Raw genomic sequence first — 13,326 nt, forward strand, 5'->3', positions numbered from 1 at the left:
TTCTCTGTTAAGGATCAAACTAATGAGATATAATGTGTTAGTCTGTAAATTTTCACAATTGCCAGGGGCAGATTTTATTACCTCCAGACAGATTCAGACCAGCTGTTTCATCAAATCATCTTGCAAACTGGTTTTAATCGTAAAAAAAATCTCATTTAAAGTTGGAGAACTTGTTGGAAAACAACCCCATCATTCATTGGGAGTCTTTTTTTTTTTTTTAAAAAGCCAAGTAAATTCAGTTTTATACAAATACAAATTGTTTCATGGCACTTTACAAACTCCGGTCTGAAACCCGGCCTGAAACCCCTAGAGCAAGCATGAAGGTGACGGTGGCAAGGAAAACAGGAAGAAACCTTGAGCAGAACCCAGCTCGTATGGAGGGACCCATCTGCTTGAGGCCGGCCAGGTACATGTGCACATGTACATGTAGAATCTGATGGTAATATAAATCTGATTGTGCTTTTGTTCTCCACCAACTCCTCAGAGAAGTACTGAGGCCTTTAAAGCCCCGCATTGAGACAAAACAACTGACTCTACTGCTTCAAATGTAAAACAGATGAGCACGGGAAATACGTACCCCAGGGCACACTCATAAAAACACAAAATTAAAATCAATGACCCCAAATCGCATTTGAATACTTAACTCCTTTGAATACATGCAAATACTTAGGGAAAACAGATGATTTTTAGATGATATATGTTCTGCAAGTCCACTCTATTGACTGAGAAACGTTACAGAGAGTCAGAAGAAAAACATCATGTCTGCGGCGTCTGAGAGCTTCACTCTTCACAAGACAGTGCGGAGGCGCTATCTGTCTCTGGCCCAGGGTGCAGAGTGCCTGGTCACATACGTTTGGATTGACGAGACCGGAGAAAGTTTACGAAGTAAAACCAGGACTCTGCACAAAGAGCCCGCTGGAATAAGAGGTTAGTAGAAGAATGGACGTTGATAAATAAATGCTGTGTTAGTAAAAGCTTTAACAATGTTCATCCCTGACAGATATACCAGAGTGGACTGCCGTCGAGGCCGACGAGCACTTAATTGAAGTCACTTTGGCCCCAGTCAAAATGTTTAGAGATCCGTTCACTCTTGAGCCTAATAAACTGGTGCTGTGTGAAGTGCTCGACAGTGATCGTGTTCCCACAGGTAACATATGCTACTGGAAACTCTATATGCACGCCGAGTGTTGGAACAGTTAGCTCCGTAGTGATTGTCCAATTTGTGTTTTACTCAAACAGGAAGTAATCAGCGGGCACGGTGCGTTAAAGCCATGGAGGAAGTTAAAGACTCTCAGCCGTGGTTCGGGATGGAGCAGGAGTACACATTGTTTGGTTTAGATGGTCGGCCCTTTGGTTGGCCTCCTCAGGGATGCCAATTTACAAGAGGTGTGAATATCAGAATATGTGAAAACTGCCTTTGACTAGGAAAACGGACTGTACTGTATATTAAGAAAATGTTTCTTAACTGGATCCGTCTTCTCACCAGATCTTGTCTTGGGTTGTTTTTATTCTCAGTGTCTTGTGCTGTGGGCACTGACAAAGTGTACGGAAGAGACGTCTGCATGAGCCACTACAGAGCCTGCCTCTACGCTGGCGTGGTGATCTGTGGCGTCAATGCAGAGTCATTACCCTCCCAGGTATGAACACCTTGTCGGGTTGGTTTTTAAACTGTTTTACTAACAAATTCGCTGGTGACGCAGTAAAATTGTTCAGACCTATTGTACACGCCACTGACTGGCTCATAAGGTTAACATCTGCCCCCCGAGGGATTAAAGACTAAAGCTGCACCAACCAAGAGCAACTGGGTCAACGGATTGTGTTAAAGGTGAAAAGGGTCAATTATAATGAGACTCATGTGAGGATCATCAGCTCACTTTTATAGTCTGTATTCGCTCCTATCCCCCACAATCTTTTTAGTCTGGCTGTTCACTGCTTCTTTAAGTCTACCAGAGAACAGACGTATATTTAACCCTTTGTTGGCCTGCTGTCGTCTGCTGACCACTAACCAGAGGGCTCCTTCAACCTCAAGACTCTACTATTACGAGGTTTTCAACATTTCTTCTGTGAGGACAGACCCCCACTTTGTAAGTGTCTGTGTAACCTAGAAACAGCAACATACTGTATGTAGTCTTGACTTGACAATGACTGAACACTAACTCTCTGGCTGGTGATCGGTAGGTCCATCAGAAGACCAACAAAGGGTCAGTTGGAGTTCAGAGAGAAAGAATTTCCCCATGAGGGATTCGTGAGAGGAAAAATTCACTAACAAGACCACACCCCAGTATGTGCAAAGAAGCTTATTTTGACCAGGTTAAGGGGAGGGAAAGGTAGCGAACGGGATGAAGGGTTCAAGGGGATGGGATGAAGGAAGATGTAAAGACCAATAGTGGTCCTCTGATGTTCGGATGGAGGAACCTAGGGAGTGGGGGGTTTGAGAACTGAGCCAAACGGAGCCTATATAGGCAGTTGCGGGTAATTGGATGTTTGAGGCGTGGACTTGTTCCTGAACCTAAGTTATATAAGTTCATTTATTATATATTTGGATGATGACATTTGGACCAACAGGAGGATGGATCATGTCACAAAAGTCCTAATTAATCCATTAAGATGGATAAACAGAATTTTATACAAAAAACAAGTGTGAGTGTGTGACCTTTGACTTTTGATTGTGCACACTCTTCAGTGATCAATGTTTTCATGTGGTCAGTGGGAGTTCCAGATCGGCCCGTGTGAGGGCATTGAAACGGGGGATCACCTCTGGATGGCCCGCTACATCCTGCACCGTGTCTGCGAAGATTTTGGGGTCGTTGCCTCCTTGGAAGTCAAACCCAGGGAGGAACACATTGCCACATCGGGCTGCCACACCAATTTCAGCACCAAGGAGATGAGGAGTGAAGAGGGACTTCAGTAAGACTAGAGCACTGAGTGACAGACATAACGTTGCAAAATGATCACAGTGCGAGTGAAATCTGCTCTCTTTTAAATTACAGGTACATTGAAGAAGCAGTCAGGAGGCTGAGCACGCGTCACCCTCAGCACATCCGCGTGTACGATCCACGCGGTGGCGCTGACAACATGCTCCGCCTCGTCGGCAAACGCAGCACCTCCAGTTTCCACGACTTCTCCTCGGCCACAGCCCGCCGCGATGTTAGCGTTCGCATCCCCGGCCATGTGAGTCGGAGTGGCCGCGGGTACCTCGAGGACAGACGGCCCGCCGCCAACTGTGACCCTTACAGCGTAATGAGGGCCTTGGTTGAGACGTGCCTGCTGGGAGCCAACGAGGAAGAAGGGGATGCTGATGAGGAGACCACAGCTTCCTGAGTGGAGAGAAAAGAGCCATAATATACAATAATGCATTACAGCCTTTAAATTCCACTTTGAATGTGAACTGATTAAATGATAATGTGATGCATCTGCAGGTTATGTCTGTCCTGACATCTGACATTAAGTCACTTTTTCACTGGAGAAATTATTTAAGATGACAAGACTGTAATATAAACCTCAATGCCTCTGCATTTCTGGAAGTCATCTTGATTAAACTGGAAAACTTTATTGACTAATTGGCTAAAATTGAATGCTCATACTTATGTTTGTGTGCAGAATTAAAAAGAGCAAAGGAATGAAATTCATAAAGATCTGATTGGATGGTTTCATTTCCTTCTGTCATTGATACACAAACTGAATTATTACAGAAATGTCCAGGCCTGTTTTAATAAAATGTTTTAATAAAATAAATTAATCAAGTGCAGTAAGGCTACATGTGAGGTCTCAGTTGTTCACATTAAGTCAAAGGTGATTTGTGTTTTGGTATCTCTACTCCTCTCTTTTTAATCTTATTTGCTTCATTTCCATTGTTTTAATTTGTCTTTAAACCGCTGTTATTACATAAAATTTCTCATTGTTGTGGCTCCTCAGTCGTTGAGTGTCCAGCACTTTTACGCAAAATAATGTCACGTCAGAATGGCACATTTACTGGCACGTGTATTGAGTGAGATTTCGGAGAAAGGGGAGCTAAACCGGGGCTGAGGAAGAAATAATTAAACCTAAATAGTAATGCAGAATGGAAGTAAACTAGCAGGGATGTGCGGTTCAACATGTTTTCTGCCGTTCTCAGGTGACAAACTTCATCTGTCTCTGCGCGTCTCGGAGCTGTGCTCAGCAGTGAGTATCAGCTGGTGCTGCATGTGGTCCTCACATGCAGCAGAACAGGTCAGCCCGACGGGAACAGGACGCGCGACCTCCACTGAGTGTCTGTTTATCCTCTTATTTTCTCTGTCAACGTCACGGATGGATGGAATTATTGTCTTTTCAAGTTGACATGCGGCCGAGCGCGGGAGCGGGATATGACTAACACAACCGGCTTGCCGCCCGTGGGGGAAGGCAGCCGGGAAGACTTACCGGCGCACCGAGCGTTAACGGGCTGCGTCCTGGCTCTTCTTATCATCTGGACGCTTTTGGGAAACTTCGCGGTGTGCGCGGCCGTTTATCGCTACCGGTACCTGCGCGCTAAAGTAACCAACATGTTCATCGTGTCACTTGCGCTGTCGGACCTCCTGGTCGCCGTGCTGGTGATGCCGTGGAAAGCCGTGGCTGAAGTGGCCGGGTACTGGCCGTTTGGGGGCTTCTGCAAGACCTGGCTGGCCTGCGACATCATGTGCTCCACGGCCTCTATCCTCAACCTGTGCGTCATTAGCGTGGACAGATACTGGGCCATCTCCAGCCCGTTCCGCTACGAGAGGTGCATGAACAAGAAGGTGGCTTCCGTGATGATCGGCGTGACCTGGACGGTGTCCGTTGTCATCTCTTTCGTCCCGGTGCAGTTGAACTGGCACCGGGCGGAGATCAGCGACCCGGCCGGGGAGGATCTGACCCCCCATGGTGAAAGTATTGACGGGAGCTGTGACTCCAGCCTGAGCCGCACCTACGCCATCTCCTCCTCCATCATCAGCTTCTACATCCCCGTTGCAATTATGATTGTCACGTATACCCGCATCTACAGGATAGCCCAACTGCAGATCCGGATGATATCCTCGCTGGAGCGCGCGGCTGAGCACGCGGAGAACTGCCGTTTGGACGTACCTGAACTATTCCCTCACACGTGCACGGAAATCCGTGACAACTCGTGCCAGCTTGAGGCCGGTCTTCACCCTGGCTCTCAGCGTCCCAGTCAGTCACACAGTGAGCTCAAAGTCTCGTTTAGGAAAGAGACCAAAGTCCTCAAAACTCTGAGCATCATCATGGGGGTCTTCGTCTGCTGCTGGTTGCCATTCTTCATCCTCAACTGCGCTCTGCCCTTCTGTCGTGGACCAGGGGCACCGGGCCCTCACTGCGTCAGCGAAAGGACCTTCGACGTCTTCGTCTGGATCGGCTGGAGCAACTCGTCCCTCAACCCGATCATCTATGCGTTCAACGCGGACTTCAGAGACGCGTTCCTCCGGCTGCTGCGCTGCCGCGGTGGAGGCTGCCTGGGCACGGTGAGCGCAGCCGTGGAGACGATGATGGCGAGCAACGAGGCCGGAAACCAGCTGCGAGAGAGCCCGCTGAAGGTGAAGCCGAGCGTCTCCACGAACACCAGGGGAAGCGAGGACAGCGGGAACACCGCGGTGACCGTGGTTTACCACAGAGGGACGGCGTCGGAGCAGGCGCCAGACACCGAGGAAAGAAAAGACAAGCTGACGCCGATACCCACGTAAACGGCACAATTTAAAATATATCCACGTGAGGTCAGGGAGCAGGACACACGTGCAAGTGGTGGGAAACGACCCAAGCCCGGTTGCACGGGGTTAGTGACATTTCAACACACTGAATTCTGCACAAAAAAATAGATTTGGGATTAATTCAATGTGGAGATGCTATTTTTTATGTGTAAGATATAGAATTTTACTTTCTTTTTAACTCAACAAAGATTCAGTTGGGTGATACCGACTATGACAACCACTCACTAACCCTAACCCTAACCCTAACTGAAAAATAAAATTAAAAGGAAAGATTTCTTTTCATTTTATTCACTTTAAAGATTAAGTCTGGGACATGTATTACAGTTAAAGACTTGAATGGAGCTGAGTGTAATTAACTCTCCCTCATTTCTAGCGGTTTAGCTATCTGGGGCAGATTAGATGTAATAAAATATAATAAAACAGCTTGAATAGTGATTTTCTCAAAGTCAAGCAAACAAATATAATCATGCCTGACATATTGTTTGGAAAAACCGACATTTAGTTGAACCATTTACACACAAGGGCAGTTTTATTTTTTAGTTTTTACATTTATTTTTTTCTGAAGGGTTATCACTCAAAGCCAAATAGCTGGCTTTCCTCTCTCCCTGCCACAGAGAGAGAGATTTGTCCGAGGTCAGGATTTCTGTGGCTCTCTAGAAATGGGATTATGTAACTGACTCACATTAGCGCCCATCAGCTTGGTGGATGCACTCTGTTTCCACCCCACCTCCCCCTCCCCATCTCCATCTCCATCTATCTCCTGTAAGAAACAAACATGAATAATTTGTAAAAGTTGTTCCTGTGAAAGATGCCCTGACCGCTGAGAACACAGAAGCTTTTACGGTGACAACCCTCAGACACATTTGTCCCACATCGCACACAGTCAGCGAGGCTCTGTGCAGCGTGGCCGATTCAACCCAAACGAGCATGGGCACGCGGCCTCGCATCCCGCTCTGCGACGAACTGTCCACATATTAACATCTGTTCATTTCTGTTTAATGAGGCTTCCTTGTGCATGTGTTATAACCTCAAGGAGGCACGAGCCTTAATGGAGCCAACCAGGATTACGACTCTCTCCTGAGCTGCAGGTGCTGGCAGGTGGATTTTGACTGGTAGGTCATCTCTGGACAGACCCACACGAGCTCCACACCTGAGAGTGTTATTAGTTTTCTCACACAGCTCTTGGCTATAAAGCAAATACATTTATATCCCAAAATGTCCCAGAACAATTCTAACTTCTGGGTTCACAAAACACGTATGAACATGTTTTATACTCCACTGATAAAGATGTTTCTGCCCGTGTCATACAGGGGTGAGAAAACATAGTCTACCGTGTAATTATTTCCACAGGGGAAACATGTGCATCCTTGTTGTATTCGCTGTGTAATGGCCATGTAACCTACATAGGACCTCCATCGGCTGCAGGCGTGCATTGTGCGTAAGAATAGTCACATGCCAAAGAGGTTTAATAAAACAGAGGACAAATACATTTTTTAAAATGTGCAGATGTTGCATGTAGGTTACCGAGCGAGAAAAGTTTCTGTGGATCTGACTGGAGCGCAGCTCAGCGGTGAGGTGATTACATCTATTAATACTGACGGACTTAATGACTGTCCCTGTTTGACTTATTTCACATGCTTGGCACCCAAAAAGCAGTCCGCCGCATTAAGCGCGTGTCCCGGGGTAGGTCGCCTGGGGAAGCTTTTAATGGGCCAGCACCTGCCCACTGTGGATGTGTGGGAGCCAGAAGGGCCCTCGAGGCCAAAGGAAAAGCAGAGAAAGAGGGTTTCAGAGGGAAGTGTAGATCAATTCAGGTGAGGGAGTCATTCAACAAAGGTGCCGAGACCTCAGCATGTCGGAAATTTTAAATCAAGAGAGTGTTACTCACAATAATGGTCACGTTAAATGAGTGAATTACACAGAGTATGTTGTTGATTTTTAAAGTCCGGTGAATAAACGCAACCTCAGCAGAGGACATCAAAAAAGAGTGGCTTTTTAAAATCTGATTTAGCTACTTTCTATTTTACGAGCTCTAAAATAATAATAAAAAAAAGTAAATGAAGCCTTGTGTCCTACTACTACTTAAAGGGGAACTACTGTTTTTTTACAACCTGAACCTTATTTCTTGCGTAAAATATGATCATTTACTCACCCATATAACCTTTGTGTCATTTGCACTCCATCAGGAGATAATTAGATCCGCGTATATCCATGTAGCACTAGCGTATCATAAAATATTGGCGAAATGAACGAGTTTCGCGGCAGATAATGCGTTATTTAGAGGCTGCATCTCTGTGTCCAGTCACTCCAGCTATATGGATATACGCTGATTTAATTATCTCCTGAACGAGTACAAATAACACAAGAGTTATATGGGTGAGTAAACGGTCGTATTTTATGCTAGAAATAAGGTTAACTCCATTAACTCATTAGCGCTCTACTGTCTCATTAGGAGTTGAGTTTATCTTGTTTCAGTCTCTTTCCCAAAACTTTTTGACCTCTGACCGCCACAAAAATGAAGCAGAGTCAGTGGGATTGCTTTGTAATGAAACCTGAATTATTATTGTTTTGATTGCTGCCCAGATTCATCTTGTGACCTCCAGCTTTGTAACTAGCAAACCCGTTTCTGCACATGCGTGTAGATTCGTCTCACTGGATGAAGTGAATCAATGTACAGTCAGAGTGGTCATAGATTCAGTGAGACCGGTAAAATAAATACTGTATATATATATACCGTATATATCTATCTACAGTATATATAGCAAGTCTGAGATGTTAGCGTGCACCATTTATTCATCCATGAATGTACGTGTTCAAGTCAATGAATGGGGTTTTTAAAAGAAATAGAAGTAGGTCAGATCAGATGAGCAGAGTGGACGAGGCTGAAAGAGAGGGACAGACAGAGAGAGAGAGACTAAAAGCTATAAATAAAAGAACACATGGATGCATAAAAATGGTTTGTAAATGCAAAGTAGAACATTAATCCAGATTGAGTTGCTGTTGTTTCCGTTAGGTGAAATTCAAAATCTGCTTTCATCACCATCCACCAGTGTAGAAGCAGAGTAAGGAATGGTTTGGTACGAAACTAGCCACGACAATGTGTTAAACTGGCTGTCGGGATCGTAAACTGCAGGCTGGCGTAGTACGAGTCTTGCCAATTGCATTTCATTATGGGGCGTGTTTCAACCAATACAGAAATTGAATAGTTCTACAACCAACCATCAAAGTCGTTTACTTGTAAACAAATTCAACACCAGCTCAGATGACGTGTGTTGCTGCTACTCCTGTACCCATCACCACATAAAGCCGGCCCAAACTGCTTCATTGGCCCGGCACTTGATGGAACATAAACGGAGTGACCCAGACCAACTTCCAAGCTACCTAAACTTTGCTTAGGTAGCCTGCCACTAGGTTTCACTAGCCTGGATCTTAGGTCCTTAGACCAACTTCCTTTCATTTTCACAGCGTAAGAATCAAGTGGTGTTTGTTTGTCTATCATCAGTAGATAGTGCTACAGAAAAAAAATGATCTAACAACTAACTTTCATGCAGATTAACCTGGAGGTCATAGTCCTCGGATTGCCGTGTGGACCAGACGTCCAGGCCTTGATGTCAGTAGATGGGAGATATGCAAGGAATTGCAGACACAGCAGAAATTGCTGGGGGTTTAGTTCTAGAGATGTTTTCCTATGTGGCACATCAATATCACATGATCAATAAACATGATCAGTAATAAACTTTCCTGAGACATCAACTGAACTGTAATTAAAACAGCTTTAGAATAAAAATACAAGTATGATGAGAAAAGTTTAATTTTTGTATATTTTAATTGTTCTGAAAAAACATATCAATGAAAACCAAATATTGTGGGCATTTCTGAAAAAAATCCCATCTAATGTTACTTCTCACTATGTACCACTCAAAACACACATTGCAGTGACCATGCAAAAGCATATTTCATTGCAGCTCAAATGTGTGATGGGTACCAAAATGGGAAAGGGCAGGAAGAAGTCACAAACTACTCAATTAATAAGAAGCAAACAATTCCAACAGACTGTGGTTGCTGCAGATGTGGGCAGCTGGCTGCCGGTTTTCATTCTTGCCGCTGTGTGAGGCAGTTGAATTATTAGTGCGAGGTGTCAGAAAGCCTGCCACCAAACTCTCAAAGTGTCCTTTTAACCTCTAAAAATAGATCTGAGGCTCAGACACAACAAGAGTCAGTTTGTCTCTCTCTGGTTGTACAATGTACATGGTATACTTTTAAGAGAACAGTGAAACCTAGTGGCAGAAATCAGACATTACATTTACGAGCAGCAGAGAAGAGACTGCAAAAGTGTTCATGTGTCCTTTAGAAGAAGTGCAAATCACACTGCTGTTTATTAAAAAATACGTCCGTGCAGTCAACAGCCTTGACACTTTCAGTCAAACGTTGGACGACCTCACGTCAAGGAGAGTCGAACATTTATATTCAACTTTATTTTCCTGAAATATTCATGATCTGATTAAGTTTAATGTTTTACAAGAGTAAAATCATTTTGTACTCACTGTTCTGCAGAGTGGTTAAGTTTTCTTCAGTGAGGAGTGTTGTGTTGGTGTATGTCAAAATATAATACAGAGAGTCAAGGGTCATGGCTGCTTCTACAATCTAACATGGTTTTGTTTTTAGAGATTTATACTTCACAATTAAATTTGACTGTAGATCTAGTTTAATAACAAACTGCATTTATCCTTTTTACCTCAGTTACTCTGTCTGCCTTAAATCCATCGTAAACCCGATGATAACTTGGAGATACTATGCAATTTGCAGTTTGTCACAGTTTTTAATAATTAGAAAACATTTTGTATTTTTTTTTTCTTTTTAAATTGTACTGTAAAACTGTGCAGTCCACAAAAACCCCAAATGAATCATGCAAAGTGTCCACCCTTTGATATATAGGGCATGGATTCATTTGTTATTCTTCGTCAAAACCACTGGAGACTAAATAATTCACAACTCACCTCTTTCTCAGCCACCCAGACCTGCTTCATTCATATCACTATCAGGGGCGTTGAGTTTGAAGGAAACACGACTAAGGTGAAGTAAAGCACAACACATTAAATTGCTATTAATACAATTATAAGCGTTTCTAATGAGTTTTTCCTGTCCTCTACTTTCTTCCCTCTCACACTTGATTTCGTCTTTAATATCTTATCTCTTGCTTCCGTGTTGCTACTGCATAGCATGTTATCAGATGAGCGTCCATCCCTGTCCCTCCCCTCCTCCCCCATCTTTTTGTGAGCGTCCTCGGCCTGAAACGGATTGTTTTTGATCTGCAGAGCTACGTACTACTCGTTTGTGGTCCTGGCCTCATCAGCCTGCCCAGTCTTCCAGTTAAAAAGGGAGTATTTAAGCTCTGGACACACTACACAACTTACACAGTCTTTACATGTTTTGGAAAGACTAGGAAACTGGCTTCAGCAAGGACTTGGAGTCACACACCACTGCGCCTGATGACGGATCACAGACTACATGATTTGTCAAATCAACTAAAGCCAACTAAATGCATCAAACTCTCCTGCAAACTCTTGCGAGAGTGACAGTTCTGGTATGCCCTGCAACCGACATTATATAGGAACACGTGCTCCTGCTACAACTTGATTAATCTTTGCTCCATTTCTGCGATCCAGGTTCATTTTCAGGATCAGCCACAATCTTAGCTGTACGCTCAGAGTCCTGGAAGCGTACAGCTCGTCGAGAGACTTCAGACTGCAGCGGATCACCTTCTCTGCAGAGCGAATGACACGCTGCAGTCTGCTCTTGTCCTTGGCAGAGGCTGCAGCATACCAGGTGGTGACGGAGTTGGTGAGGATGGACTCAGTGATGGCAGCGTACAAGTGCACCATCATTGTCTTTGGCAGGTTAATTTTTTTTCAGCTGCCGCAGGAAGTACATCCTCTGCCGTGCTTTTTTGCTTAGGGCACTGATGTTCAGCTCCCATTTGAAGTCCTGGGAGATGATGGTGCCCAGGAAACAGAAGGACTCCACATCGCTGACTGTAGAGAAACATAGGATGATGGGAAGGAGTGGGGATGCCACTGTCCTGCACTTGCTGTTCGCCATCAATGTTCTAATATTCCCGCTTCTTCCCACACCATTTCCTGTGTCCCACCCTCTCTTCTTCATTGGCGCTTGACAACATGCATTTGCGGGGGCGGCACAGTAGTGTGGTAGTTAGCATTGATGCCTCACAGCAAGAGGGTTCTGGGTTCGACTGGGGCCTTTCTGTGTGGAGTTTGCATGTTCTCCCTGTGACTGTGTGGGTTCTCTCCGGGTACTCCGGCTTCTTCCCACCGTCAGACATGCTCGTTAGGTTAATTGGTGATTTTAAATTGGCTGTAGGCGTGAGTGTGACTGTCTGTCTCTCCGTTAGCCCTGTGATAGACAGGAGACCTGTCCAGGGTGTACCTCGCTTCTCGCCCAATGACAGCTGGAACCCTCCAGAGGACAAACGGTTACAGAAAGCAATTGAATGAATGCACACATGCTTGCAGTAATCAGTTCACACCACCTCATTGCGTCCAGACTCGGCTCAGAACCTCCGACTGAGGTTGGGTCTGTTCCCCTTCACCACCTCACACTCTAACAGATTTTTGCACCAACTACCCATGCCGACTGTCGCCAACAACTGCAGTGGTCCAACTGGGAATCATGGGTAAAATCTGGTAAAATCTGAGTGTGTCCTCAGCTTTAATGCTTGCTTTGTGGGTTTCAGGCTCTGGGTTCTGTAAAGCATCTTCAGACAATTTGTATTTTTATTGACTCTATTGAAATAAAATTGAACTGAACACAATTTGTGCAACTTTAGATCCCGCAGAGTTGTTAAGTGAATATTCTGACAGAGCTTGATATGTATATCTTGCTATATTTAGCCAATGATGTGCTTTGTCAGGTGTGTGTAGGACAGATCAGCATCTTAACTGTTTCTTTGTTTCACAGAGATGTTATTTTTAGGACCTTGTCTTTTAGTAAGTTGAACTTGTACGTTTCCCTCCCTTGTGATTGCACTCTCCTGTCATGCCTTGTCTCTTATCTGTGCACTCCTCTCCTTGTTGGCCTCACCTGTTTCTTGATATCGCATCAGACTTTGTGTATTTATAGCCCTGTCTTTCCCTTTCCCAAGTTGTCTGTTCTGTCATCCCAGATGTTCATCCCTGCTGTCTTACCTTGTAAATGTTCCCACGCCTGTGTTTTCTTGCTGTTTCTCTGTTGGATTCCTCATGTTGCCTGATTTGTTGTTTTATAGTTTGACTTATTCGTTTTTGGATTGTTTTTTGGACTTGGAATTATTCTGCCTTATCATTACCGTGCCTCTTGTTCTCCCGCTCTGCAACTTTATTAAACTGACTTTTGTTATTGTGCCCCGGTTCTTACATTCGTCACCTTTGTGTCATTACCTACTTGCATTGGGTATAGGTAAAACAACAATGGGCCTATAAATGATTTCTTTGAAATACTCAAACCCTGATAATCTAACATCTGAGGAAAATTAATTTATTTTCAGTGACAACCGAGAATGTCATCAAGACAAACTTCGAACATCTGGAAATGCCGAGGAACCAATCAACATGTG

At 44.5% G+C, this 13,326-nt stretch overlaps 2 protein-coding genes across 2 annotated transcripts; both read left to right on the forward strand.

Annotated features, from left to right (window-relative positions):
* Window positions 1–425: 425 nt before the first annotated feature.
* On the forward strand, window positions 426–3,710 carry LOC311509212 (glutamine synthetase-like). The gene is made up of 6 exons (XM_084574312.1): window positions 426–927; window positions 1,001–1,147; window positions 1,240–1,386; window positions 1,516–1,637; window positions 2,708–2,907; window positions 2,991–3,710. Exons 1-6 carry the CDS (start codon window positions 759–761, stop codon window positions 3,319–3,321), a joined length of 1,116 nt encoding a protein of 371 aa, XP_084430438.1. The 5' UTR covers window positions 426–758; the 3' UTR covers window positions 3,322–3,710.
* A 454-nt stretch (window positions 3,711–4,164) lies between these two features.
* Window positions 4,165–5,958, forward strand: LOC311508212 (D(1) dopamine receptor-like). The gene has a single exon (XM_084572903.1). It carries the CDS (start codon window positions 4,344–4,346, stop codon window positions 5,691–5,693), a length of 1,350 nt encoding a protein of 449 aa, XP_084429029.1. The 5' UTR covers window positions 4,165–4,343; the 3' UTR covers window positions 5,694–5,958.
* The last annotated feature ends 7,368 nt before the right edge of the window (window positions 5,959–13,326 follow it).

Source organism: Chelon labrosus (genome assembly GCF_963514085.1).
Source record: "Chelon labrosus genome assembly, chromosome: 2".
NCBI lineage: Eukaryota > Metazoa > Chordata > Actinopteri > Mugiliformes > Mugilidae > Chelon > Chelon labrosus.

Excerpts from the sequence above, each read along its gene's own strand:
- LOC311508212 (XM_084572903.1), top strand. The coding sequence starts at position 4,344 with ATGACTAACACAACCGGCTTGCCGCCCGTGGGGGAAGGCAGCCGGGAA.
- LOC311509212 (XM_084574312.1), top strand. The coding sequence starts at position 759 with ATGTCTGCGGCGTCTGAGAGCTTCACTCTTCACAAGACAGTGCGGAGG. Across the intron at positions 928-1,000 it reads AGAGCCCGCTGGAATAAGAG|ATATACCAGAGTGGACTGCC; the intron begins GTTAGTAGAAGA and ends CATCCCTGACAG. Across the intron at positions 1,387-1,515 it reads GGGATGCCAATTTACAAGAG|TGTCTTGTGCTGTGGGCACT; the intron begins GTGTGAATATCA and ends TTTTATTCTCAG.